Here is a 27,230-nt window from a genome sequence, read left to right as displayed (position 1 = left end):
GCCCAGGTGTTAGAGGCAGGCGGGGTTTAGACAAAGCTTATTACTATTACCTTCAGACAAGACATGGAAAATTCCAAGACCTATTAACTCAAGATCCTCATGTTATACCAGCATGGTCCATATCACTATATACAAGAAGATGTATAATGTATACCAGCTGTACATATATAATTATACACAGGATATACCCAGGTGATACCAGCATGGTCCATATCACTATATACAAGAAGATGTATAATGTATACCAGCTGTACATATATAATTATATACAGGAGATCCCCAGGTTATACCAGCATGGCCCATATCACTATATACAAGATGTATAACTTATACCAGCAGTACATATATAATTATATACAGGAGGTACCCAGGTCATACCAGCATGGTCCATATCACTATATACAAGATGTATAACTTATACCAGCTGTACATATAGAATTATATACAGGTCATACCAGCATGGTCCATATCACTATATACAAGATGTATAACTTATACCAGCTGTACATATAGAATTATATACAGGTCATACCAGCATGGTCCATATCACTATATACAGAAGATGTATAATGTATACCAGCTGTACATATATAATTATATACAGGAGGTACCCAGGTCATACCAGCATGGTCCATATCACTATATACAAGATGTATAACTTATACCAGCAGTACATATATAATTATATACAGGAGATACCCAGGTCATACCAGCATGGTCCATATCACTATATACAAGATGTATAACTTATACCAGCTGTACATATAGAATTATATACAGGAGATACCCAGGTCATACCGGCATGGTCCATATCACTATATACAAGATGTACAACTTATACCAGCTGTACATATATAATTATATACAGGAGATACCCAGGTCATACCAGCATGGTCCATATCACTATATACAAGATGTATAACTTATACCAGCTGTACATATATAATTATATACAGGAGGTACCCAGGTGATACCAGCATGGTCCATATCACTATATACAAGATGTACAACTTATACCAGCTGTACATATATAATTATATACAGGAGATACCCAGGTCATACCAGCATGGTCCATATCACTATATACAAGATGTATAACTTATACCAGCTGTACATATAGAATTATATACAGGTCATACCAGCATGGTCCATATCACTATATACAGAAGATGTATAATGTATACCAGCTGTACATATATAATTATATACAGGAGGTACCCAGGTCATACCAGCATGGTCCATATCACTATATACAAGATGTATAACTTATACCAGCAGTACATATATAATTATATACAGGAGATACCCAGGTCATACCAGCATGGTCCATATCACTATATACAAAATGTATAACTTATACCAGCTGTACATATAGAATTATATACAGGAGATACCCAGGTCATACCGGCATGGTCCATATCACTATATACAAGATGTACAACTTATACCAGCTGTACATATATAATTATATACAGGAGATACCCAGGTCATACCAGCATGGTCCATATCACTATATACAAGATGTATAACTTATACCAGCTGTACATATATAATTATATACAGGAGGTACCCAGGTGATACCAGCATGGTCCATATCACTATATACAAGATGTACAACTTATACCAGCTGTACATATATAATTATATACAGGAGATACCCAGGTCATACCAGCATGGTCCATATCACTATATACAAGATGTATAACTTATACCAGCTGTACATATATAATTATATACAGGAGGTACCCAGGTGATACCAGCATGGTCCATATCACTATATACAAGATGTACAACTTATACCAGCTGTACATATATAATTATATACAGGAGATACCCAGGTCATACCAGCATGGTCCATATCACTATATACAAGATGTATAACTTATACCAGCTGTACATATAGAATTATATACAGGTCATACCAGCATGGTCCATATCACTATATACAGAAGATGTATATCTTACATCAACTATACATATCATATTTTTCAAACTAACTATAGTCTCACAAAATATTTTGCTCCAAGTCCCTGTGTCCTATATAAAGTAGTCAGAGAGCCGGCAAAGTCAGACTTCCTGATTGTTTCCTTAAAGATCCTGCAATGTCCTAATAATTCTCCCAGTCTTACTGGACTGTCTTCAGCTTCCAGACAAGACAAGTCAATCTAAGGCTAGGTTCACATCTGTGTTTGAGTTTCTGTTTGGGGGATCCGTTTGGGGACCCCCTGAACGGAAACCTAATCTGCTTAAAAAAGTGGTTACCCACAGACAGACTACAGTGTATAGCGATAATGGAGTGTGGTTTCCGCCTGAAAAGATGAAAAATATGGAGAGAAAAGCGCTTCATGCAGAGCTTTTCTCTACGCATTTTTCAAGCAGAGAGGGGAACAGAATCCCCATAAGGAGAGCCTGGTGTGAAGCCAGCCTTAGTGTTTCTGGTAAACGCAAACTATATTTGCCAGCATGTACTCATCAGACTGACTCACATCCTGCACCCTAAAGAGCCCCCCACCACCACCACCTGTGATGGAGCAGTCCAGAAGTCGTTCGGCGCCAAGTTGTTCTCTTGCTTCAACTTTGCTCTGTTGGCATCTGCCGTATTCCTGCTGACTGTGTGCAGAGCTTTCCCCCCTCCCCTTACAAAGTGCAGGCTACAGTGTAGAGCGATAACACATTCTGCAGTGTCCAGCCATTCACAGCACAGGTCAGCGCAAGGTACACGCAATAGCAAAGACTGCCGTGCTGAGGTCAGAATAAGAAGCCATGCTCAGCTCTGTTAAAGTTCACTTGCGCTGATTTACTTACGTATTGCATACAATGTATGGCGGTCAGGTCAGGGGTCATTGTCGAAATAAATGTCAACTTGCTCAGGGCCAGTTTAAGACAAACTGTGGCCCTGGGCAAAATCAAAAGCGGGGCCTCAAATGCTCATATACCAACAACACCATCATATTTCTAGTGGTAACCCTTTTAATGAAGCCTCCTTTTTGCATCCCAAACAGTATCAACCACCCTTCCTTATGCCTACACACAATTCAAATAATCACCTTTGTACCACCTAGTGGATTTTTCCTGCTTATAAACAATGCCCCATATCAGTAATAGTATCATAAATAATACTGTGTTTCCCCGAAAATAAGACAGTGTCTTATATTAAATTTTGGTCCTAAAGATATGCTATGTCTTATTTTCAGGGGATGTCATTTGATGATTTTATTGTTGTGTGCTGCTGCCACCACTGCGCTACGCTCAGATGTGCTTGCTGCGCAAAGACTATATGAAGAAAAACTTTGCAGCCGGCTGAACACTGTGTGTGGTGCTCCGTGTGCACAGGAAAGCCAGCTGCTGCCGCGATACCGTATGTTGTATCCATTGTTCCTGCTGCTGTGGGATAAGCAGGGAGAATGGACCCCTCGCCGCATACTATGCTTAGTGTACGCACAGCGGCATCTCCCAGCTCATCCTACCGCAGCAGGAACAGTGGATACGACGTATCATAGCGGCATCAGCAGCACACAGAACATCGCACGCAGTGTTCAGTCGGGTGCAATGTTTTTCTTCATACAATCTTTGCACAGAAAGATTATTATTGGGAGATGTCTTACTTTCAGGAGGGTGCCTTATATTAGGCAATTCAACAAAACCTCTGCTGTGTCTTCATTTCAGGAGGTGACTTATTTTCTGGGAAACAGGGTAGTTCTCCAATATAAATAGTCCCACTTATTATTAATAGCCATCTTAAAAATAAGTGACCACATTATAATATCCACATACAGTTAGGGCCAGAAATATTTGGACAGTGACACAATTTTCGCGAGTTGGGCTCTGCATGCCACCACATTGGTTTTGAAATGAAACCTCTACAACAATTCAAGTGCAGATTGTAACGTTTAATTTGAAGGGTTGAACAAAAATATCTGATAGAAATTGTAGGAATTGTACACATTTCTTTACAAACACTCCATATTTTAGGAGCTCAAAAGTAATTGGACAAATAAACATAACCCAAACAAAATATTTTTATTTTCAATATTTTGTTGCGAATCCTTTGGAGGCAATCACTGCCTTAAGTCTGGAACCCATGGACATCACCAAACGCTGGGTTTCCTCCTTCTTAATGCTTTGCCAGGCCTTTACAGCCGCAGCCTTCAGGTCTTGCTTGTTTGTGGGTCTTTCCGCCTTAAGTCTGGATTTGAGCAAGTGAAATGCATGCTCAATTGGGTTAAGATCTGGTGATTGACTTGGCCATTGCAGAATGTTCCACTTTTTTGCACTCATGAACTCCTGGATAGCTTTGGCTGTATGCTTGGGGTCATTGTCCATCTGTTCTATGAAGCGCCGTCCGATCAACTTGGCAGCATTTGGCTGAATCTGGGCTGAAAGTATATCCCGGTACACTTCAGAATTCATCCGGCTACTCTTGTCTGCTGTTATGTCATCAATAAACACAAGTGACCCAGTGCCATTGAAAGCCATGCATGCCCATGCCATCACGTTGCCTCCACCATGTTTTACAGAGGATGTGGTGTGCCTTGGATCATGTGCCGTTCCCTTTCTTCTCCAAACTTTTTTCTTCCCATCATTCTGGTACAGGTTGATCTTTGTCTCATCTGTCCATAGAAAACTTTTCCAGAACTGAGTTGGCTTCTTGAGGTGTTTTTCAGCAAATTTAACTCTGGCCTGTCTATTTTTGGAATTGATGAATGGTTTGCATCTAGATGTGAACCCTTTGTATTTACTTTCATGGAGTCTTCTCTTTACTGTTGACTTAGAGACAGATACACCTACTTCACTGAGAGTGTTCTGGACTTCAGTTGATGTTGTGAACGGGTTCTTCTTGACCAAAGAAAGTATGCGGCGATCATCCACCACTATTGTCATCCGTGGACGCCCAGGCCTTTTTGAGTTCCCAAGCTCACCAGTCAATTCCTTTTTTCTTAGAATGTACCCGACTGTTGATTTTGCTACTCCAAGCATGTCTGCTATCTCTCTGATGGATTTTTTCTTGTTTTTTCAGCCTCAGGATGTTCTGCTTCACCTCAATTGAGAGTTCCTTTGACCGCATGTTGTCTGGTCACAGCAGCAGCTTCCAAATGCAAAACCACACACCTGGAATCAACCCCAGACCTTTTAACTACTTCATTGATTACAGGTTTACGAGGGAGACGCCTTCAGAGTTAATTGCAGCCCTTAGATTCCATTGTCCAATTACTTTTGGTCCCTTGAAAAAGAGGAGGCTATGCATTACAGAGCTATGATTCCTAAACCCTTTCTCCAATTTGGATGTGGAAACTCTCATATTGCATCTGGGAGTGTGCACTTTCAGCCCATATTATATATATAATTGTATTTCTGAACATGTTTTAGTAAACAGCTAAAATAACAAAACTTGTGTCACTGTCCAAATATTTCTGGCCCTAACTGTATATATGTTGTGAGTGTGTATGTGTGTACTCTTGTACTTACCGCACTCCCACGATGAGCGGAGCAGCCGGAGAGTCTCCCTGTAGTAGTGGCACAGGTGGCGCGATGCAGTGATGTCATCATGCCACCTGCGCTACAACATCCTGTGCGTGACCGGCGGTCCTCTATGGCAGAGCAGGGACTTTTTAGTTCCCTGCTCTGTCATAGGATTAAGCAGTATGGCACATCACATAACACCGACATCGGGCTAAAAGCATTACATTACATTAATATTGATCAAAAAGTGTAGCAAGGATTATTGAAGTATTGTAGTTAATTGAAGCCACCCCTTCTATAAAATGGCTCTAGGTGGGTGACTTGGCCATGTTGTCACCTAAGCTTGACCTGTGTGTCTCTTATGTATATTTACTTGTGCTCTGTATTTTATATGATGTTTAATCTGCTGTTTATTGCTGTGTATGTGCTGATGACTCAGTGCACCGTATGATGTAAGACTATCTCGTTAACCATGTTTCATGCTGAGTTATTGTGCCTGCCATGGTCTGGTACTTTCTGGAGAGAGGGTGGCATGGTGATTCTGCAGACTGTCGGGTGCAATCTAGTTTTGCCTATTGACTGTGCAGTGGGTGAAGTTCCTTTTGACACCAGTCGACATACAGCCTTCACACTCTACAGCCTGACACCTTATAGTCACATCCGGTGATTAAAGTCTCTTATACACCCAGTCTCTTATACACCCATTGGTAAAAAATAAAAAAATAAATAGGGTCCTGTTGGCCACCTTTAGCCTGGATAAAAGATGAGATGATTGCACATGGAGGTTCTGTATGATATCCTGTGCCACACTTGCCCACAGATGTTACAGCTGATTCTGTAGATCCTGTATAGTCATAAATTGGTGACGATACCTCCCATCTGGTCCATTCCTGGGGAACCCTTGTGAAAATTGGCAGTCGTCTTTCCTGCCGTGAGAGACTGTTAAGTGTCCTCGTATCACTACTAAGACTGACTGTCCTATGTGATGGCTCCACACATTATCACACCAGCAGGGGGCAGTGTGTTACTCCACAGCAAAGGCAGGACTGAAGTGCTCACCATGAGGCCTCCATACTCCAACCTAACCATTGTCGTATCCTAAACAGGACATGGATTTCTCATTATAGACGATACGGTTCCAGTCTGTACAGTCCTGAACTCTCATTTATGAAACCACTGCAAACAAAGGTGATCGTGGCTGGCTGTGAATGGGCAGCTGTATATATATAATTATATACAGAAGATACCCAGGTTACACCAGCATGATCCATATCACTATATACAAGATGTATAACTTATAGAGATGAGCGAATACTATTCTAAACGGCAGTTTCGAATAGCATGCTCCCATAGGAATGAATGGGAGCATCCGAAGCGCAGGGGGTTAAGCGGCCAGCGCCAGCTGCGTCCATTCATTCCTAACTTATACCAGCTGTACATATATATTATATACAGAAGATACCCAGGTTATACCAGCATGGTCTATATCACTATATACAAGAAGATGTATAATGTATACCAGCTGTATGTATATACAGGAGATACCCAGGTTACACCAGCATGGTCCATATCACTATATACAAGATTCCCAGGTCTTTCCATATCCGTAGACAATGCACCATGTCACCTCATCTCATCTGACCTACTTACAGTATTGAAATAAAGATAAAACTTCTGACCTTGGACCTCATAATCATATTGCTTACAATCTCAGTATAAATATATTAACTTCTGTCAGTGGCGTAACTGCTGCCATAGCAGCTGAGGCAGCTGCTACAGGGCCCGGGACATTAGGGGCCCGGTGACAGCCACTATCATTATACTCGGGGGGGTCTTTTCGGACCCCCGAGTATAATGATTGCTGGACCGGGAGAGGTAAGAAACATAAAAAACACTGTTAGTTACCTCTCCACAATCCTGCCAGGCCTCCTTCCTAGTTGTCTGACGTCTGTGACGTCACATGAACCCGGCCTGTGTCCCGGGTCATGTGACATCCGACGTCATTGAAGAAGGACGGCAGCGGAGGTTGACAGCGTAGGAGCCGGGGGACAAGTAAGCAACAGTAGTTTTTATATGTTTTTATTCCCCTGGGTCTCCGATTATTATACTCTGGGGTCTGAAAAGACCCCAGAGTATAATAATTGTTTATGGGTGTCCACAGTGGGACATAATACTGTGTGCAGGAGCCACTATGGGGGATAATACTGTGTGAAGGGGCCACTATGGTGCATAATAGAGTGCGCAGGAATGTGTAGGAGGGGGTGGGTCGAGGTCTTCATTGTCGGTCCGGGGGGGAGCCCATGTCAAAAGTTTGCCACGGGGCCCCGCCATTCCTAGTTACGCCACTGACTTCTATTTAAAATGTGTAATGCTGTGATATAACTGCAGAGGTGATAAGTGAGGAGTCAGGCTGCTGTGTCCAGCCATTGATCAGTGCTTGCATGGGGGAATAATAGGATAGGGATTAACCTGCAGATCAGGTAGGGTCCAACCACTCGGACCCCCACTGGTTAAGAGAACAGGGGATGTTCTAAATGAAGCAGTGGTCGAGCACCATGTGCACCGATGCATTCATTTTAATATGAATGGTGAAAATAGCTGAAGTCCAGTCCCCTGAATAACTTTCTTTGTGGAAAAACCCTTTTAAAGCCTCCTAAAGGCTCGGCCATTGACTTACCATCTGGGGCATTTATAATATATCCACAGGATATGTCTTGAAAGTTCAACAGATGTGGGTTCCACGTCTGGCATCTATCCTGAGAATGGGTGTCCCTAAGTTGAACTTAATAGACTGCCCCTTTGTCATTTAATGGCTCTGTGAGCCTCATGGACTGTGCAGTGAATTGCTAACAATGTCTCTTAATGGGACAGTTTGACAAGAGAAAGTCGTTGTATCGTGAATGTTTAGTTGTGTGGTTATGTTACTCAGCAGAGTGGTAACTAGTTTGTAGCACAACGTCTTGTGTATATATCTGTACTGCTAATGTATATATCTGTGCTACGCTGTGGTTTATATTAATGTTGCTGTTTTCATCTGTTTAGGCGTAGTACCAGGGTTAGTCAATAGATGGTGCCGTTGTATCATAAGGTTAATGTAATTCACTGTTCCTCTGTAGAAATCAGTGAGAGGGGGTCTGGGGCTACATGACTTATGCTGAGTTGTAGAGAGCTGGTGAGCCTGCCCAGCTCAGAGTAAGAACCATGTACAGAGCGTGGCAGAAGGGTTTGTGTCCAAGGGTACATGCACACGAGTCAGGATTATGTGTACATCCACATGCACATGATGCAGATTCTTTTCCGTGTGGAAATTGACCTATGTTGTGGATTTTAAATTCACGGTATGGAAAAATGGCCTTTTAAAATGTTCATGCCAAAATCTTCTTCAAAATTTGCATGTACTTGTATGAAAATCAGCAACAGTTAGTGCAGTTCCATGCGAATACATGCAGGTTTGGTCTGTATTTTATGCATGATATTGCACAATGCATCCACCATCTCTTTCTTTAGTGGGATCACTGCAACCACGGCTACTACTAAGTCCATTGTTAACACCTGCCCAGTCTTCGGACCTTACATTTACATAACGTATGCTGCACTTACAGCAACTGGAAGGTGGGAGCTGGGGGAATGCTATAAGTATCTCAGATGTGGATACCCCTTTAAGGCTGCTTTCCATTAAGAGCAACTAGAGACACAGCTTTCATAAACCCTCTATCCAGAGGAGCATCGCATGGCCCTAAAGACACCTTAAAAAAGAAACAGTGCCCTTAGCTGTCATGGATGTCCCTAGTCCTTTGATACTAGGCAGAGGTATCGGATACTTAGAGGTTGGAGATCCCAATTGTAGAGGGATCATCTCCATGGGGAGTTCTCCTTTAAGTGTTGCATGTTAACATTAATCCCAATAGACCCCTCTGTATTAGATGTCAGGGATTAGACGAGGAGACTAGAAGGGTTGCTGGATTCTCATGGTGTCACATGTCACTGCTGTATTATAGTGCAAGCTCATTATATTGTGTTATATCCAGTAATATAATACATGGGGTATAATTGCCCAAACTGGGCCCTGGTGTCGGTGGGGGCCCATGGCAACCAATCACAATGCAGCTTTCATTTTTCAGGAGTAGACATTAAAATCTAAGACTTTAAAATGTGAGTAATGTCACAAATGTAAGATAAAATTTATATTGGGAAGACAGTGATGTCACAAGTGTAGGATACTGTACAAACAGTGTTGACAAAAATCTGTGAAGCTCTGTGGAATATGATGGCACGATATAAGTAAGCAAAAGGAATAAATATCTGGAGGACAGTGATGTCACAGGCATAAAATATAATCTATAATGGACGGATAGTGATGTCACAGATGTGAGATATAATCTATAATGGAAGGATAGTGATGTCACAGGGGTATAATATAATCTATAATGGAAGGATAGTGATGTCACAGGTGTGAGATATAATTCACAATTGTTATATAGTGATGTGACAATTGTAGGATACTTTATAAGCAGTAAATGGAAGGTAAAGATGTCACAATAGAAGGTATAACTATAATAAGTAATAACTGGAACAGAGGGATGTCACAAATATAAGAATTCTTATGAGCCGTCTGATAAACTTTTTGAAGCGTGCAGTATTTATGAATTCTGATGGATTTTTATTATTGTCAGTGATGTTATTTATGTAGGATATGCATTTTAATTGTTTGATGACTTTACAAAACATACAGACATGATTAGGATTAGATAATAAGGGTTGTATCTGACTGTATCTCTGGATATCCCTACAAAAATATAACAAGGAGGATTCAAGGGCATCTTTTCACTTTGACTTCCACACAGTCCATACATACTGTACAGTGTTGGCCAAAAGTGTTGGCACCCCTGCAATTCTGTCAGATAATACTCATTTACTTCCAGAAAATTATTGCAATCACAAATTCTTTGGTATTATCTTCATTTAATTTGTCTTCAATGGGAAACCACAAAAAGAATTGTCAAAAAGCCAAATTGGATATAATTCCACAGCAAACATAAAAAAGGGGGTGGACAAAAGTATTACTGTTTGAAAAATCATGTGATCCTTCTCTAATTTGTGTAATAGACAGCACCTGTTACTTACCTGAGGCACCTAACAGGTGGTGGCAATAACTAAATCACACTTGCAGCCAGTTGAAATGGATTAAAGTTGACTCCACCTCTGTCCTGTGTCCTTGTGTGACCACATTGAGCATGGAGAAAAGAAAGAAGACCAAAGAACTGTCTGAGGACTTAAGAAGCAATATTGTGAAAAGCATGAGCAATCTCAAGACTACAAGTCCATCTCCAAAGACCTGAATGTTCCTGTGTCTACCGTGTGCAGTGTCATCAAGAAGTTTAAAGCCCATGGCACTGTGGCTAACCTCCCTAGATGTGGACGGAAAAGAAAAATTGACGAGAGATTTCAACGCAAAATTGTGCGGATGGTGGATAAAGAACCTCGACTAACATCCATACAATAACCAAAGAAAAAAGTAGCAAAACTTGGATGCAGCTCACCTAATCTTGTTGAGTCTTCAGGGTGCAACATCCTACACCTCCGGACTTGAAGAGGCCACAACAATGTGTTGAAGAAAACAAGAGAAGACTACTTTCCCGTCCAGACTTTAAATAAAATTTAACTTTTAATCCATGACTTTAAAATACAGCATCAAACAGGTAAGTGAAGAAAGGTCAGAAAGTTTGTGAAAATATAAAAATTGCTAACGTGTTTCAGGATATAATCATCCCTTAGTCATAGCCATTTCTAATGGAGCACATTAGAAATGGCTATGACTAAGGGATGACTATATCCTGAAACGCGTTAGCGATTTTTATATTTTCACAAACTTTCTGACCTTTCTTGACTTACCTGTTTGATGCTGTATTTTAAAGTCATGGATTAAAAGTTAAATTTTATTTAAAGTCTGGACGGGAAAGCAGTCTTCTCTTGTTTTCTTCAAAACATCCAAACAAGTTCAAGCTGCACTGCAGTCCGAGGGTACAACAGTGTCACCCCGTACTATCCGTCGGCGTCTGAATGAAAAGGGACTGTATGGTAGGAGACCCAGGAAGACCCCACTTCTTACCCAGAGACATAAAAAAGCCAGGCTGGAGTTTGCCAAAACTTACCTGAGAAAGCCATAAACGTTTTGGAAAAATGTTCTCTGGTCAGATGAGACAAAAGTAGAGCTTTTTGGGAAAAGGCATCAACATAGAGTTTACAGGAAAAAAAAAAGAGGCTTTCAAAGAAACGAACACGGTCCCTACAGTCAAACATGGCGGAGGTTCCCTGATGTTTTGGAGTTGCTTTGCTGCCTCTGGCACTGGACTGCTTGACCGTGTGCATGGCATTATGAAGTCTGAAGACTACCAACAAATTTTGCAGCATAATATAGGGCCCAGTGTGATAAAGCTGGGTCTCCCTCAGAGGTCATGGGTCTTCCAGCAGGACAATGACCCAAAACACACTTCAAAAAGCACTAGAAAATGGTTTGAGAGAAAGCACTGGAGACTTGTAAAGTGGCAGCAATGAGTCCAGACCTGAATCCCATAGAACACCTGTGGAGAGATCTCTTGATGGCAGTTTGGAGAAGGCCACCCTTCACATCTCAGGGACCTGGAGAAGTTTGCCAAAGAAGAATGGTCTAAAATTCCAGCAGAGCATTGTAAGAAACTAATTGATGGTTACTGGAAGCGGTTGTTCGCAGTTATTTTGTCTAAAGGTTGTGCTACCAAGTATCAGGCTGAAGGGGCCAATAATTTTGTCTGGCCCATTTTTGGAGTTTTGTGTAAAATGATCAATGATTTGACTATTTTTTCATTCTCTCTTGTTTTTTCATTGCAAGCAAAATAAATGAAGATATTAATACCAAAGAGTTTGTGCTTGCAATCATTTTCTGGAAGAAAATGAGTATTATCTGACAGAATTGCAGGGGTGCCAATACTTTTGGCCAACACGGTATATTAATTCCCCCAAAAATTGGGATATATAAAGTTCTAATGGGAGTATAGGGATGTGAAAGTTATGTCGTAGTCCTAGAAGCGGAAGGTCAGGTCAGTGTCAGACATCTCCTTCTTATAATACTCATCAAACAATTCATTCTGAGCTACCGTGAGATGACTCTTCCAGTCTCCACAGGTCCCTGGAACAAAGCAAATACAAGATTTAATGACTATGACCTGCCTTCTACAGACAATGTCCTTTGAATGTTACTATGATGTCCTCATTAGGCAGTGATTATCCATACCTTTCCTCATGAAGGGTGAGATGGATTGATCCATGACATTGGAAGGGATGGTGCTGTAGTTGGCCATCTGGTTTTCTTTCATGGCTTTGAAGGATGTACGCTGCTTGATGTCCTCCAGAACATCTTCAGGTAGATTCTTACCTAAGTACTTCATCACTTTCTTTATCTCACGTTTTGGGTCCTAAATGGAGGTTTACAAGTCAACACTAGCCCAAAAATATGGCGTTCAGTACATTAAACATCAGGAATTATTGCATTCCTAGATCTGTCCCAGCATAATCACTGTACACACTTTAGAGAAGGTAGACACTATGAAATCTCTGCTCCAGAATTTGCAGAGTCTTCCCAAGTGAAGGAAACAGCAGCAGAATTCTGAAAATCAATGGATGTGATAAGTATTCTCACCTCCAACATGTCCTCGTAGAAGAGATAGAGGATATCTCTCTGTTTTGCCAACTTCCACCAGCCCTTAACATGATCTCCCCATGGTCCATAAGAAACTACGGAAGGCAAGCAAGACACATCGTTGAAAGATATCCCGCAGATGTGCTACTCCCTTTTATAATCTTCTTATTAAACAGAGCTCCGCATATGAAAGACAACAGCTATACCATACAAAGTTTAACTTATGGCCGGCGGGGAAGGCAACCTTTGAAGTTTTGCTGAGGTGGACATACCCTTTAAAATCATCCCTTTAGGCTGAACTGAATTAATAGGAGCTCCTGACAACGGAGCAAACGGGCCAGAAGAAGTGATCATCACTGAACCTTGTGGGCCCTTTTCTTTCCTGAGCTTGACTGATTGTGAGGGGTCCCAGGGATACAATTCAAGAGAATCCAATTGTGCCCTCATTAGTAGGACAACTATAAAGATTGCCATACACATTATCATATGTTTGGCTAGGCTGGCAATTTTAGTGGGGCAGGTCGACCATCAAATGCTTATTGTAGCCATTTAACTGAAAGTTATGTAATGTGTTTTGAAGAAACAGTCTTCCTGGTTGTGAAGGGTCTCAAGAAAATATTTTGGGAAGATGCTTAGTGGGTCTGTAAAGTGGTAAAGCCACTTATAGATAGTGCATCCCTTTTGTGCTAAATTGTAGTGGCATGAACTATCCAGTAAATTGCACCACCACTGGAGAGCAAGTTGTATTATCAGAGCATAACGAAAATGGAGAAGATTCCAGGTGATGTGAAGAATGTGTGGGAGGAGAAGGAGCCCTCCTCCCTGCAGGAGTGCCAACAAAGAGACAGCAGGAATTATACAGCCGGTGTGCCACGGTGTGAGGTGGTTAAGATAGTGAAAAAAATGCTCATAACGCAGCAGATAATATTTCATGTGTCATACATCATGTACATACTGTTTCCTTTCATGAAGTTTTGTATAAATTCATCAAAAGTTCCCGGATCTGGGTGCACAACGGCCATGCGGTGAAAGTGATAATATGACACTAATACATCCTTAGGATTTCGGGCCACATAAATCACCTGTGGGAAGAGGACAAAACAAAGTTTTTTTGCATATCAGCAACACCTGTAAGAGTGACCAGGACTTACAGCAAGAGGTCAGACAGAGCAAGAAACATGCAACTGTGTATAAAGTAGATGGACAACACAAAGGATATCCAGTAGATGGACCTGGGCCTATAGAGTAATGGAAGGACCAAACCCTACAGCAAGGATGAAGGTCTGGTGAAATATATAAGCCTGGTCTCATGGCACAAGAGGCAGCCCATAGATTCACCAAGAGTACATCAAGGAAGTAAACCCTGGGCTTCCTCAAGAGTAGCTAAGATCAGTGGGTGATCTTCACCCCCAGGTGCTCAGAGGACCCACTCCATACATCCAATACCTTGCAGTTCTTTTCCCAGAAGCTTTCTGGTGTGATCTGCACGGGTAAATGAGATTTTATCACACGTGGAGACTCCATTGCATTAAGGATTTCAGTGCCTGAAGATGAGGCGCCATGTTAGATATAGGAAGATATGGACCATTTATCTCAAGCTGAAGTAACCATATCTAGATCACTTACCTGTGGGCAGATCAGGTACTGCAAACTCTAGAAAAGGCACCCGCTCATATATGGCTCCACGTTGGGTTTTCTTAGTGTCTCCATTGTGCAGGATTAACTCCACAATCTCACTGATCCAGGTTGTACCTGAGAAGCGAACATACATGGTAAGAGTCAACATGGGGAAAGTGACCACAGGGTCTGCACTGCCAAACTGTCTACAATGTCTCACCAGATTTAGGGTAGGTGTTTATCATCAGATCCCCTTCTCTAGCCTGGAAACACTTCGCATTCTCCCAGTTGTCGGCAAAGGCTGCCAAGATAGGCAACCCACTCAGATCTCTCAACGGGCGTCGAGAAGCCATGTCTACAGGTCTGTCAGTGCAGGAGAGGGGGTGCAGGTGTCTTCTATAGTGAGAAAGGAATAGCATCATTGGAAAGAGATGCAGAACACACTTACGGCAATATGTCTGTACAGTGCAGCAAAGAAGAAGTTAACTCAGCCCTAATCTTTTATTACTTCTTAGGTAACTGCACATTTCTTATCTCAGACTCCTCTTGAGTTACTAGATTGTTTGTTTGTCCTGGCGAGACAACGTCTTTATGTTAAATCAGATCTTATTAAAGTTTTTTTTTAAGGATAACAGAAAACGACAAAAACAAAGCGAACAAACAGATGGCGCAATGGACACACAGGCTGCACCTATAAACAAGAGGAGGGGGGTAAGACCCCATCAAGCGATATGGAACAGAATATGACAACAAAGGGACGGGGCCATAAAAACTAAAGTAAGTCTTTATATTATTCTTAGGTGGCATACTCTAGTCACATCAAGAGCTGCATTCACATTTAGGGCTGCCAGTTTAAGCTTGGTACTACTAGTTTTAAGGGATTACTTGTTGGTAAATGCCCCCTGATATTAAGAAATACCATAGCTGGACAGGCTGTTGGCTTACAATTGGTAACAGAGCCCCTTTAAAGCATCCTATGACATATAAATACAGTAATCTTCCTTCTATCCTACTACTCAGACTGTGTCAGTATTCACTGTAGTCCTGTAATTCTATTCACAAACCTGGAGACTGTCAGTAAACATAGCTATAGATCCCAACCTACAGGACTGCAGTGCATGAAAATTAAAAAAATACAAAAGTGTATTAAACATTGATATACATATCTACATTTAATAGCCACCATTGTTTCCTCTGTTTGTAGATACAGACGAATAAATGAGGAACAGAATTATAGTAAGTGACAACGAGATCTCAAAATACTATGATATGAAATAACTAATGGACAGGACACATCCATTGCTTACCTGAGAGATGATACGAAGGTGGACAGACACAACCTGGTATGGGGTGCAGTAACACTAGCGTCTGATACAGGAGGAGCAGCTGGAAGAGGAGAGAGATTTAGGGGTGGGCACAGCTCTTACGCCAATTACTGGATGATAAGATGTCCAAATAACATCTCATGTGTCATCCACTGGTTTACCCAACCTCATCTGAATGTCCTGTACCTATAAAGAAGGTGAAAAGTGAGTTATATATAAAGCAGAAAAGTCAATAAAAGTAGATCCGAGAGGTGAGTGCGGGTTACAGGAAACGCAGCTACACAATATCCAGAGCTGATACCAAGTGGCCCAGACGTTCTTGTAAGTCTTGGCCAGGTGTACACAACATATTACGACTGGCTGGACTCGGATTACTACTGTAAATATGCTTTTCATTGCTGCTGTTAGATACACCTATATCACGTGTAATTCTGCAGAGCGTATCACACATAATTGGATTAGATACACAGCTCGTCAGACAGTATCGCACATAATAAAATTAATCGGATACGGTAGGTACTCTGGATCTATTGGTGCTCAGTTGTGGGAGATGACTTTTAATATATCATGTATTAGTAAACCGCGGCACTCAGTCTATGAGGAAATCCCAGGCAGGTTTATTTATCCAGCATGTGACAATACAAGTTCTGTGGCCAATATTTGATCTTGATCTGACCTTGGTCATGGACTAATAAAATCACACAAAGAAATAAATCAATAGTGTATAAAGTACAAATGTAAATTATAATTATACGGCTACATTTGCATTGCAGTGTGCACAAAATCAGGGAACAAAAAAGTCCTGAACACACGGTTTTGTTTTCCATCACTTTCAGTTTTGAAACAACAGACACAACGACCGACTCCATTATAGTTAATGGGCTCCGTATGACACCGCTGTTTTAGTGGTTAACTTGTCTGTTGTCCTGGTCCTCAAATGGATTAAAACAATGGACAGACAATGCTAGTGTGAGCCTAGCGTAAGGTGAGGTTTATATAAGGTAAGGTGAGGTTTATATAAGGTAAGGCGTAAGGTGAGGTTTATATAAGGTACGGTAAGGAGTAAGGTGAGGTTTATATAAGGTACGGTAAGGTGAGGTTTATATAAGGTACAGTAAGGAGTAAGGTGAGGTTTATGTAAGGTACGTTAAGGTGTAAGGTGAGGTTTATATAAGGTAAGGTGAAGGGAAGAGTCCTGTAAATGATGATATGGCCCCCATAGAGCCCTGAGCGCAACATCACCCAGTCTGTCTGGGATGACATGAAGAGACAGAAGGATTGGAGGAAGCCTACATCCACAGAAGATCTGTGCTTAGTTCTCCCAAGATGGTGAGAACAACCTCCCTGTCCAGTTCTGCCAAAAACTGCAAGTGTACCCAGAAGAATTGATGGAAGACAAAGGTACATTTATCTGTAACCAAGGCCAGCGGGCCTACTAAATCCTCTGCCATAGAATACCTCCAGAAACGCACAGAGCGTCATGGTGCAGATGACGTCACTGCTTTGCTCCACCTGTGCCACTACTACAGGGAGAGTCTTCATCCGTTCCGCTCCTCATGGGAGTGTGGTGAGGTAAGTAAAAGATTTGTTTGTTTTCTGGTAAGGTTAAGGGATTACCTGCTAAGGGGAAGCTGTTATTTATATGCGAGCTATTATCATGGAGAGATTGTTATATATAAGGGAATTATTATAAGAATGTCAATAGGGTCAGAAAATCATACAACTGAAAAAAACCCAAAAATGGCTGTGATAATGAAAATCTTAACTATAAAACTCAACTTTTATTAAAGTGATTACAAACTGGACAAATAGATAAGTCTCTATGTCTAAGACACACAAAAAAAGGGATGCAATTGTCCAAGTGCTTAGAATATAATGTAGCTTAGAGATATGAATAGCTGTATGAATGTATAGCTGAATAATTGAATGGCGGTATGATATGATAGTGAAAGTCTAATAGCTTTAATACATTACTAAACGTATATAGTGCATAAATGTAGAAGGAGCCAGGTTGCTGCTTCCCTTCACATTACAGATAATAGCACTAGCTATGCACATAAGAAGCTGCTGAAAAAACACTAAAATGCTGTTCATACGTAGGAGGACTCAATCTCTATCACTTTTCTTCACCCAAGAATAACTCTCACAACAAAGCAGAATTTCTTAGGTAGGTGTAAGCCAAACCCTAACCTCACTATAGCAGACACTCGCTGTGTAAATAAAGGAAGTGAATGGCGCATCTGCTAAATAGCAGGAATAGATCTAAGAGAGAACCTGCAGCACCCTATTCCCAGTAACTAGTTTCTCAATGCAGGAAGAACTGTGATACGTTGGCACCGCGGTTTTTCCCACAGTGCTTCTTTGCTGCGGGACGCCACATGGGGCTTAGCTTTAAGCTCATAGTTGTGCGACCAACATATTGTAGAACCTATGGACTACATGTCAGCAGTTTTGTGCACCGACAGCATTTGCAATGAATATGGTTGCATCTATAGCTACCTCCAGAATTTTGAGCTATTGTAGGTGTAAAATTCTCCCACAACATGGGACATTCTGAATGAGGCATTGGTTGAGCACATTGTGCGCCACTCCATTCATTTCAATGGGAAGCAGTGCATGACCTTAAAGGGATCCTATCATTCAATCACTTTTTTTTTCTCCCTTACATGTCGGAATATCCTCAAGAAAGGCTATTCTCCTAACTTTAGAAGTCTTCTCCAGGCCACCATTCGCTTGAAATACCGATTTTCTCCAGTATGTAAATGAGCCCTCTTGCAGCACTGGGGGAAGGCCCCAGCGCTCAAACAGCACTAGGGGCGTCCCCAATGCTGCCAGAGAACTCTCCAGCGCTGCCTCATCTTCTTCTGGAACGAGGTCTTCATCGCATCTTCTTCCGGTGGCGGCTTCTAACTTCTAGGCCTCGGACAAAGAAAAATGGCCGCTTACATAGTATTGTAAGCGGCCATTTTATTGTAACCGGCGGGTATGCGCAGTTGGCTTGGCCTAGGCCCAAGGCCTAGAAGTTAGAAGCCGCCACCGGAAGAAGATGCAATGAAGACCTCGATCCAGAAGAAGATGAGGCAGCGCTGGACAGTTCTCTGGCAGCATTGGGGACGCCCCCAGTGCTGTTTGAGCGCTGGAGCCCACCCCTAGTGCTGCGAGAGAACTCATTTACATACCGAGAAAAAAACGTGATTTTAGGCGAACGGTGGCGTGGAGAAGACAACGAAAGGTAGGAGACAAATAGCCTTTCTTAAGGCTATTCCGACGTGTTAGGGAGAAAAAAAAGTGATTGAATGATAGGATCCCTTTAACCCTTAAGTACTATCATGGTGTCTATCATAATGGTATGTGTATGATAGACACCAAAAAAAGAAAAAAACCTTGCACTGTACACCTCCATAGCTGTCATGGATGTCCCCAGTTCTCTAATTCTAGGCATTGGTAGAAGAATGGTTATGGATATACATGGGATATCATGGGATACATGGGATATCATACGTTTGAGATCCCAGTTGTAGAGGGATCATCTCCGTGGGGAGTTCTCCTTTAAATTTTACTCCTCTGTATTAGATGTAGGGATTAGACGAGGAGACTAGAAGGGTTGCTGGATTCTCATGGTGTCACATGTCACTGCTGCATTACGGTATAAGCTCATTATATTGTGTTATAGCCAGTAATATAATACATGGGCTATAATTGCCCAAGCTGGGCCCAGGTGTCGGTGACAACAAATCACAATGCAACTTTTATTCTTCAGGAGCAGAATTCAAAATGAAAGCTGCACTGTCATTGGTTTTTAGGTGCAAATAAGTTTTGCTTTTAGACCGTTTTACTAAATCTGCACTACTGTGTGTACAGACCTGTAAGCGCCTGTATATTATAGTAATGTCACAAATGTAAGATATCATTTATAATAGGAGGATAGTGATGTCACATATGTAAAATGTCTTAATGGGAGAATAGAGATGTCACAAATGTAAGATATATAATGGGAGAATAGAGGTGTCACAAGTGTAGGATACTTTATAAACAGTGTTGGCTATGATGGTGCTATATAAGTAAGCAAAATAAATATCTGGAGGATAGTGATGTCACAGGTGTGAGATATAATTTATAATGGGAGGATAGTGATGTCACGGTGATATAGGATTCTTTTTAAAGCAGTACTTGGAAGGCATTGATGTCAGAATGGAAGGTAATGATTGGAGCACAGGGATGTCACAAGTGTAACACCATAGTAATGAGCCCTCTGCAACATGTTTTTGAAGCATGCAATATTTCTGAATTTTTGATGGATTTTTATTATTGAGCAGCGATGTTATTTATGTAGGATATACATTTTAATTGTAGGATGATGACACCACAAAACATACAGACATGGTTAGGATTAGATATATTAGGGTTATATCTGACTGTATCTCTGGATATCCCAGCAGACATATGACAAGGAGGATCCAAGGACATCTTTTCACTTTAACGTCCTCAAAGTCCATACATATTCTATGAATACCAAAAATATTCTGGATCTATAAAGTTCTAATGGGAGTATAGGGATGTGAAAGTTATGTCGTAGTCCTAGAAGCGGAAGGTCAGGTCGGTGTCAGACATCTCCTTCTTATAATACTCATCAAACAATCCATTCTGAGCCACCGTGAGATGACTCTTCCAGTCTCCGCAGGTCCCTGGAACAAAGCAAATACAAGATTTAATGACTGACCTGCCTTCTGCAGACAATGTCCCTTAGATGTTACTATGATGACTTCATTAGGCAGTATTTTTTCATACCTTTCCTCATGAAGGGTGAGATGGATTGGTCCATGACATTGGATGGCAGGGGGATGTAGTTGGCCGTCTGGTTTTCTTTCATGGCTTTGAAGGATGTACACTGCTTGATGTTCTCCAGAACATCTTCAGGTAGATTCTTACCTAAAAACTCCATCACTTTCCTTATCTCACGTTATGGATCCTAAATGGAGGTTTACAAGAAAGTAGACACTATGAAATCTCTGCTCTGGAATTTGCAGAGTCTTCCTAAGTGAAGGAAACAGCAGCAGAATTCTGAAAATCAATGGATGTGATAAGTATTCTCACCTCCAACATGTCCTCGTAGAAGAGATAGAGGATGTCTCTCTGTTTTGCCAACTTCCACCAGCCCTTAACATGCTCTCCCCATGGTCCATAAGAAACTACGGAAGGCAAGCAAGACACATCATTGAAAGATTTCCTGTAGTTGTGCTACTCCGTTTTATACTCTTCTTATTAAACAGAGTTCTGTATATGAAAGACAACAGCTATATCAAACAAATTTTAATTTATGGCCGGGGAAGGCAACCCTTGAAGTTTTGCTAAGGTGGACATACCCTTTAAAATCATCCCTTTAGGCTGGACTGTATTAATAAGAGCTCCTGACAACGGAACAAACAGGGGCCAGAAGATGTGATCACTGACCCTTGCAGGCCCTTTCTTATCCTGAGCTCTTCTGGTTGTGAGCAATCCCAGGGATACATTTCAGGAGATTCCAATTATTATCATTATAATATGTTTGGCAAGACTGCCTACTTGAGTAGGACAGATCAGCCATCAAATGCTTATTCTAGGCGTTTAGCTGAAAGTTATCTAATGTGTTTTGAAGAAAAAGTCTTCGTGATTGTGAGGGGTTTCAGAAAAGTATTTTGGGAGGATGCTCAGAGGGTCTACAAGGTTTGGCAAAGCCAACTATAGATACTGCATCCTTTTGTGCTACATTGTAGTGGCATGAGGTGGCCACTAAATTGCACTACCAATTGAGTACAGGTTGCATTTGCAGAATATAGTGAAAATGATGAATGTTCCAGCCCATGTGAAGGATGTGTGAAAAGAGAAGAGTCTTCTTCCATGCATGTGTGCCACCAAAGAGGAAGGGAGGAGAGGGAGTCTCCTTTCCTGCAGGTGTGCTACAGTGTGAGGAGGTTAAGCTAGTGAAACAAGGCATGAGACATTCGCAGTGACCTTTGCTCATAACGCAGCAGATAATACTTCATGTGTCATACATCATATACATACTGCTCCCTTCCATGAAGCTTTTCAGAAATTCATCAAATGTCCCCGGTTCTGGGCACACAGCGGCCATGCGGTGAAAGTGATAATATGATACTAATACACCTTAGGATTTCGGGCCACATAAATCACCTGTGGGGAGAAGACAACACAAAGTTTTTTTTACATATTAGCAAAGCCTGTGAGAGTGACCAGAACTTACAGCAAGAGGCAGACCTGGACAGAGGTCAGACAGAGCAAGAAATATACAACTGTGTATAAAGTAGATGGACAACACAAAGGATATCCAGTAGATGGACCTGGGCCTATAGAGTAATAGAAGAACCAACCCTACAGCAAGGATATAGGTCTGGTGAAATATAAGCCTGGTCTCATGGCACAAGAGGCAGTCCATAGATTTACCAAGTGTACAGCCAAGAAGTAAACCCTGGGCTACCTCAAGAGTAGCTAAGATCAGTGGGTGCTCTTCACTCCCAGTGCTCAGAGGACCCACTCCATACATCCAGTACCTTGCAATTCTTTTCCCAGAAGCTTTCTGGTGTGATCTGCACGGGTAAATGAGATTTTATCACACGTGAAGACTCCACTGCATTAAGCATTTCAGTGCCAGAAGATGAGGCGCCATGTTAGATGTGGGTCTATATATTACAAACAAGCTGAAGTAACCATATCTAGATCACTTACCTATGCACACATGAGGCATTGCAAACTCTAGAAAAGGCACCCGCTCATATATGGCTCCACATTGAGTTTTCTTAGTGTCTCCATTGTGCAGGATTAACTCCACAATCTTACTGATCCAGGTTGTAGCTGAGAAGCGAACATACATGGTAAGAGTCAACATGGGTAAAGTGACCACAGGGTCTGCACTGCCATACTGTCTACAATGTTTCACCAGATTTAGGGTAGGTGTTTATCATCAGATCCCCTTCTCTAGCCTGGATATGCTTCGTATTGTCCCAGTTGTCTGCAAAGATGGGCAACCCACTCAGATCTCTCAACAGGCGATGAGAATCCAGGTTTACACATTTGTCAGCACAGGAGAGGGAGTGAAAGTCTCAATGACAAAGGAGTAGCACCATTTGAAAGAAATATAGAGAATGCTATTATGGCAATCAGCCTGTGCAGTGCAGCAAGCAAAGAGTTAAGTCAACCCCAATCTTTTATTTCTTGTTTGGTAACTGCACATTTCTTATCTTAGACTCTTCTTAAGTTACTAGATAGTCTTGGCGAAGCTGAGTGTTTATGTCATTCCTGAGTGGCATGCTCTAGTCATATCAAGAGCTGCATTCACAATTTGGGCTACCAGTTTGAGCTTGGTAGTACCAGTCCTACCCTTGGAAATGTTGTAGCATATAAAAGAATACTTATTGGTAAAAGCCCCCTGATATTATCAAATACCAGAACTGGGCAGGCCCTTGGCTTATAACTGGTAACAGGGCCCCTTTAAAGCCTAATTCCTAAATCCTATTACATTTAAATACAGTAATCTTCCTATCCTACTGCTCAGACTGTGAAAGTGTCAGTATTCACTGTAGTCCTGCAATTATGTTCATTGAATCAGGAGACTGTGAATATATATAGCTACAGATCCCAACCTACAAAACTGCAGTGTATGAAAATTTGAGAGTACAAAACAAGTGTATTTTCAGTTCCTTGCAAAAGTTATTCATACCCCAGTGCACACAATTGTCTTCAGAAGTCACTTAATGAGTTAATAGAGTCTGGCTGCGTGTAATTTACTCTCAGCATAAATACACCTGTTCTGTGAAGGCCTTAGTGGTTTGTTAGAGAACACTAGTGAACAAACAGCATCATGAAGACCAAGGAACTCACCAGACAAGTCATAGATAAAGTTGTGAAAAAGTTTAAAGCAGGGTTAGGTTATAAAAACATATCCAAAGCTTTGAATAACCCAAGGAGCACTGTTCAATTCTACAATTGAAAACCTACCAAGACATGGTCGTCCACCTAAACTAAGAGATCAAGCAAGGAGAGTACTAGTCAGAGAAGCAGCCAAGAGGCCCATGGTCACTCTGGAGGAGCTGCAAAGATCCACAGCTCAGGTGGGAGAATCTGTCCACAGGACAACTAGAAGTTGTGTACTCCACAAATCTGCCCATTATGGAAGAGTGGCAAGAAGAAAACCATTCTTGAAAGAAAGACATAAGAAGTGCTGTTTACAGATTGGGACACAGCAAACACGTGGAAGGTGCTCTGGTCAGATGAGACTAAAGTTTAACTTTTTGGTTTAAATGCAAAGTGCTATGTGTGGCAGAAAAGTAACCCTGCTCATCCCCCTGAACGCGCCATCCCCACTGTGGCACATAGGGGGCAGCATCATGCTGTGGGGGGGGGGGGCTTCAGCAGGGACAGGGAAGCTGGTCAGAGTTGATGGGAAGATGGATGGAGCTAAATACAAGGCAATCCTGGAAGAAAACCTGTTGGAGACTGCAAAAGACTTGAGACTGAGGAGGAGATTCAACTTCCAGCAATATAATGAGCCTAAACCTACAGCCAGAGCTACAGTGGATGGTTTAGATCAAAGAATATTCATGTGTTAGAGTAGTCCAGTCACAATCCAGACCTAAATCCCATTGAACATCTGTGGCAAGACAAGAAAATTCACAGACGCTGTCCATCCAATCCAGCTGAGCTTGAGCTATTTTGCAAAGAAGAGTGGTAAAAATCTCAGTCTCTAAATACGCAAAGCTGGTACAGACATATCTCAAAGGCTTGGAGCTGGATTTGCACTGAAATGTGGCTCTACAAAGTATTGATTTAGGGGGGCTGAAGACTTTTTCACGTCCGACCTTTCAGATTTTTTATTACATTTTGAAATCCATGTATCATTTTCCTTCTACTTCACAATTATCTGCTACTTTGTGATGGTTATCAGTAAAATACATCTAAGCTTGTGGTTGTAAGGTGACAATGTGTGAAAAAGTTCGAGGGTATGAATACTTTTACAAGGCATTGTAACATTGATATATATGTCTGCATTTTATAGTGGCCATTGTTTCCTTCGTTTGTTGGTACAGACTAATAAATTAACAGATTTATAGTCAGCGACAACAAGATCTAAGACACAAGCAAATTACTAATATAATAAATAACTTGGAGCAAGAAAACCGATGGACAGGAGACGTCTGTTGCTTACCTGAGAGTTGACATAGAGGTGGACAGACACAACCTGGCACAGCGAGCAGTCACACCAGCGTGTAATACAGGAGGAGCCGCTGTAAAAGGAGAGGGTTGAAGGTGTGAGCACAGCTCTTATGCCAATGACTGGATAAGATGGCCAAATGCTACCTCACGTGAACTCCTGCATGATCCACTGGTTTACCCAATTTCGACTGAACATTCAAGATGCCCCAAAAGAAGTTGAAAAGTGATGCGTTATACACAAGTCAGAAAAGTTATAAAAGTAGATCCTAGAGGTGAGAGCGGGCTACAGGAAACGCAACGGGGTCCAAAGCTGATACCGGTGCAGCACAGGCCATACAGACGTTCCTGTAAGTCTTGGCCAGGTGTACACGACATATCACGACGGGCTAAGATCGGATTACTGCTGTAAATATGCTTTTCTTTGTTGCTGTTGTATTCCGGTGTCACTAGATACACCTGTATTATATAAAATTCTGCAGACAGTGTTACACATGATTGGATTAGATATACAGCTCATCAGACTGTATCACACATAATAAGATTAATCAGATACGGTGAGTACTCTGGGTCTAGTGGTGCTCAGCAGGGCCGGTTTAACACATTGTTGGGCCCTGTTCAAAGGTTTCATAAGCAGCCCCCCCCCCCCCCATTACTACCATTTAGAAATACTTGACCTGAACAAATTATAATGCCCGCTCAATGGCCCACACATAGTATAATGCACTTAGTGACTCTCATACAGTATAATGTCTAGTGGCCCCATACTATATAATGTGCCCTTCCACGTTGGTTGCACATTTTTATATCCCCCTCCAGGTTACCACCTCAGACTCATGTCCCCCCCGCCCCCTTGGTTGCCCTGATAGTGTCATGTCCTCCCCCCCAAATTGCCACCACACCGTCATGTCCTCCTCATGTTGCTCCCATAGTATCATGTCCCCCCATCCCCCAGGTTAACGCCACAGTATCATGTTACCCACACGGTCATGTCCCCTCAGGTTTCCCCCACAATTTCATGCCCCCCCCATCAGGTTGCTGCCACAGTATCATGTTCCCGCACCTCCCTCGTTGTCCCGTAATGTCATGTCCCTATCTAGTTGGTCCCTCAGTGTCATGTTTCCCCCCAAAGGTTGCCCCCACATTTTCATGCCCCCCCTCCAAATTTATGTCACCCAACCCCCCTGGTTGTCCCTGGAGCATCATGTGTCCCCCCCCCTCAAGTTGCCCCAGACTATCATGTCCCCCCCCACCCCTCAGTTTGCCCCGCAGTATCATGTCCCCCCACCCCACAGCTTCTTGTCACCAACTGTATATATCAAAGAGAAAAACAAACCTTAATAGTCACCTTTCCCCATTCACTGTTCTCTGGTCCCATTGTATTTAAGGAGTAACAGGGGCATTGTAAGTGACGTCACTACATTATGAATCCTGCTCCCAAGATGCCTGGATCCAAGACAGCGGACGGGTGGTAAAGCAGGGAGCAAACGGCTCCCTACTTCATCACTGGCTTCAACTCATCGGTGTCCTATGGATGTCAGTGAGTTGGAGTAGCTCAGACCCACTGCCCTGGACAGCGGGACAGCAAATGTAGGACTGTCCCACTGTCCAAAAGGGGGCTCTGCCACCATAGGGCCTGGTGCAAGTGCTCAGTTGACTCTATGGTTAAAGCGGCCCTGGTGCTCAGTGGTTGGAGATGGCTCTAATATATAATGTATTAGTAAACCACGCCACTCGGCATATGATGAAATCAAGATGTAATCACAATAAATGACAGCAAGCAGACATCTAGAAAACTATGAGGAATTGACTTATTATGCACACAATAACATATTTCTCTCAATATTGGTCTGAAAGTGGACAAACCCAAAGGGATTTTGCCCTCCCAAACTTTGCATGTTTTTTACAATATAAATGTAATTTAATTAGATTATGGTCATTATTATTAG

The 27,230-nt window shown here is 41.9% G+C and overlaps 1 protein-coding gene and 1 pseudogene across 4 annotated transcripts; both read right to left on the bottom strand.

Annotated features, from left to right (window-relative positions):
• Positions 1 to 12,425: 12,425 nt before the first annotated feature.
• LOC142217475 (sulfotransferase 1 family member D1-like) lies at positions 12,426 to 25,346 on the bottom strand. Of its 4 annotated transcripts, XM_075285730.1 has the most exons (9): positions 25,310 to 25,346; positions 16,060 to 16,092; positions 14,973 to 15,148; positions 14,762 to 14,887; positions 14,582 to 14,679; positions 14,091 to 14,217; positions 13,136 to 13,230; positions 12,731 to 12,911; positions 12,427 to 12,625 (listed from the first exon to the last, which is right to left on the bottom strand). In XM_075285730.1, exons 3-9 carry the CDS (start codon positions 15,103 to 15,105, stop codon positions 12,519 to 12,521), a joined length of 867 nt encoding a protein of 288 aa, XP_075141831.1. In that variant the 5' UTR covers positions 15,106 to 15,148; positions 16,060 to 16,092; positions 25,310 to 25,346; the 3' UTR covers positions 12,427 to 12,518. The 4 variants fall into 4 exon arrangements, with proteins under 4 accessions (XP_075141830.1, XP_075141832.1, XP_075141831.1 ...); XM_075285729.1 differs by lacking the exon at positions 16,060 to 16,092 and having other exon boundaries at positions 12,426 to 12,625; positions 14,973 to 15,115; positions 25,277 to 25,345; XM_075285731.1 differs by lacking the exon at positions 25,310 to 25,346 and having other exon boundaries at positions 12,426 to 12,625; positions 14,973 to 15,115; positions 16,060 to 16,083.
• Positions 20,399 to 22,720, bottom strand: LOC142217480 (sulfotransferase 1C2-like; annotated as a pseudogene).
• Positions 25,347 to 27,230: the final 1,884 nt, after the last annotated feature.

The sequence above is a fragment of the Leptodactylus fuscus genome, chromosome 8, assembly GCF_031893055.1.
Source record: "Leptodactylus fuscus isolate aLepFus1 chromosome 8, aLepFus1.hap2, whole genome shotgun sequence".
NCBI lineage: Eukaryota > Metazoa > Chordata > Amphibia > Anura > Leptodactylidae > Leptodactylus > Leptodactylus fuscus.
The sequence above is the reverse complement of the archived record's forward strand: the minus strand, read 5'-3'. Positions and strand labels throughout refer to the sequence as shown.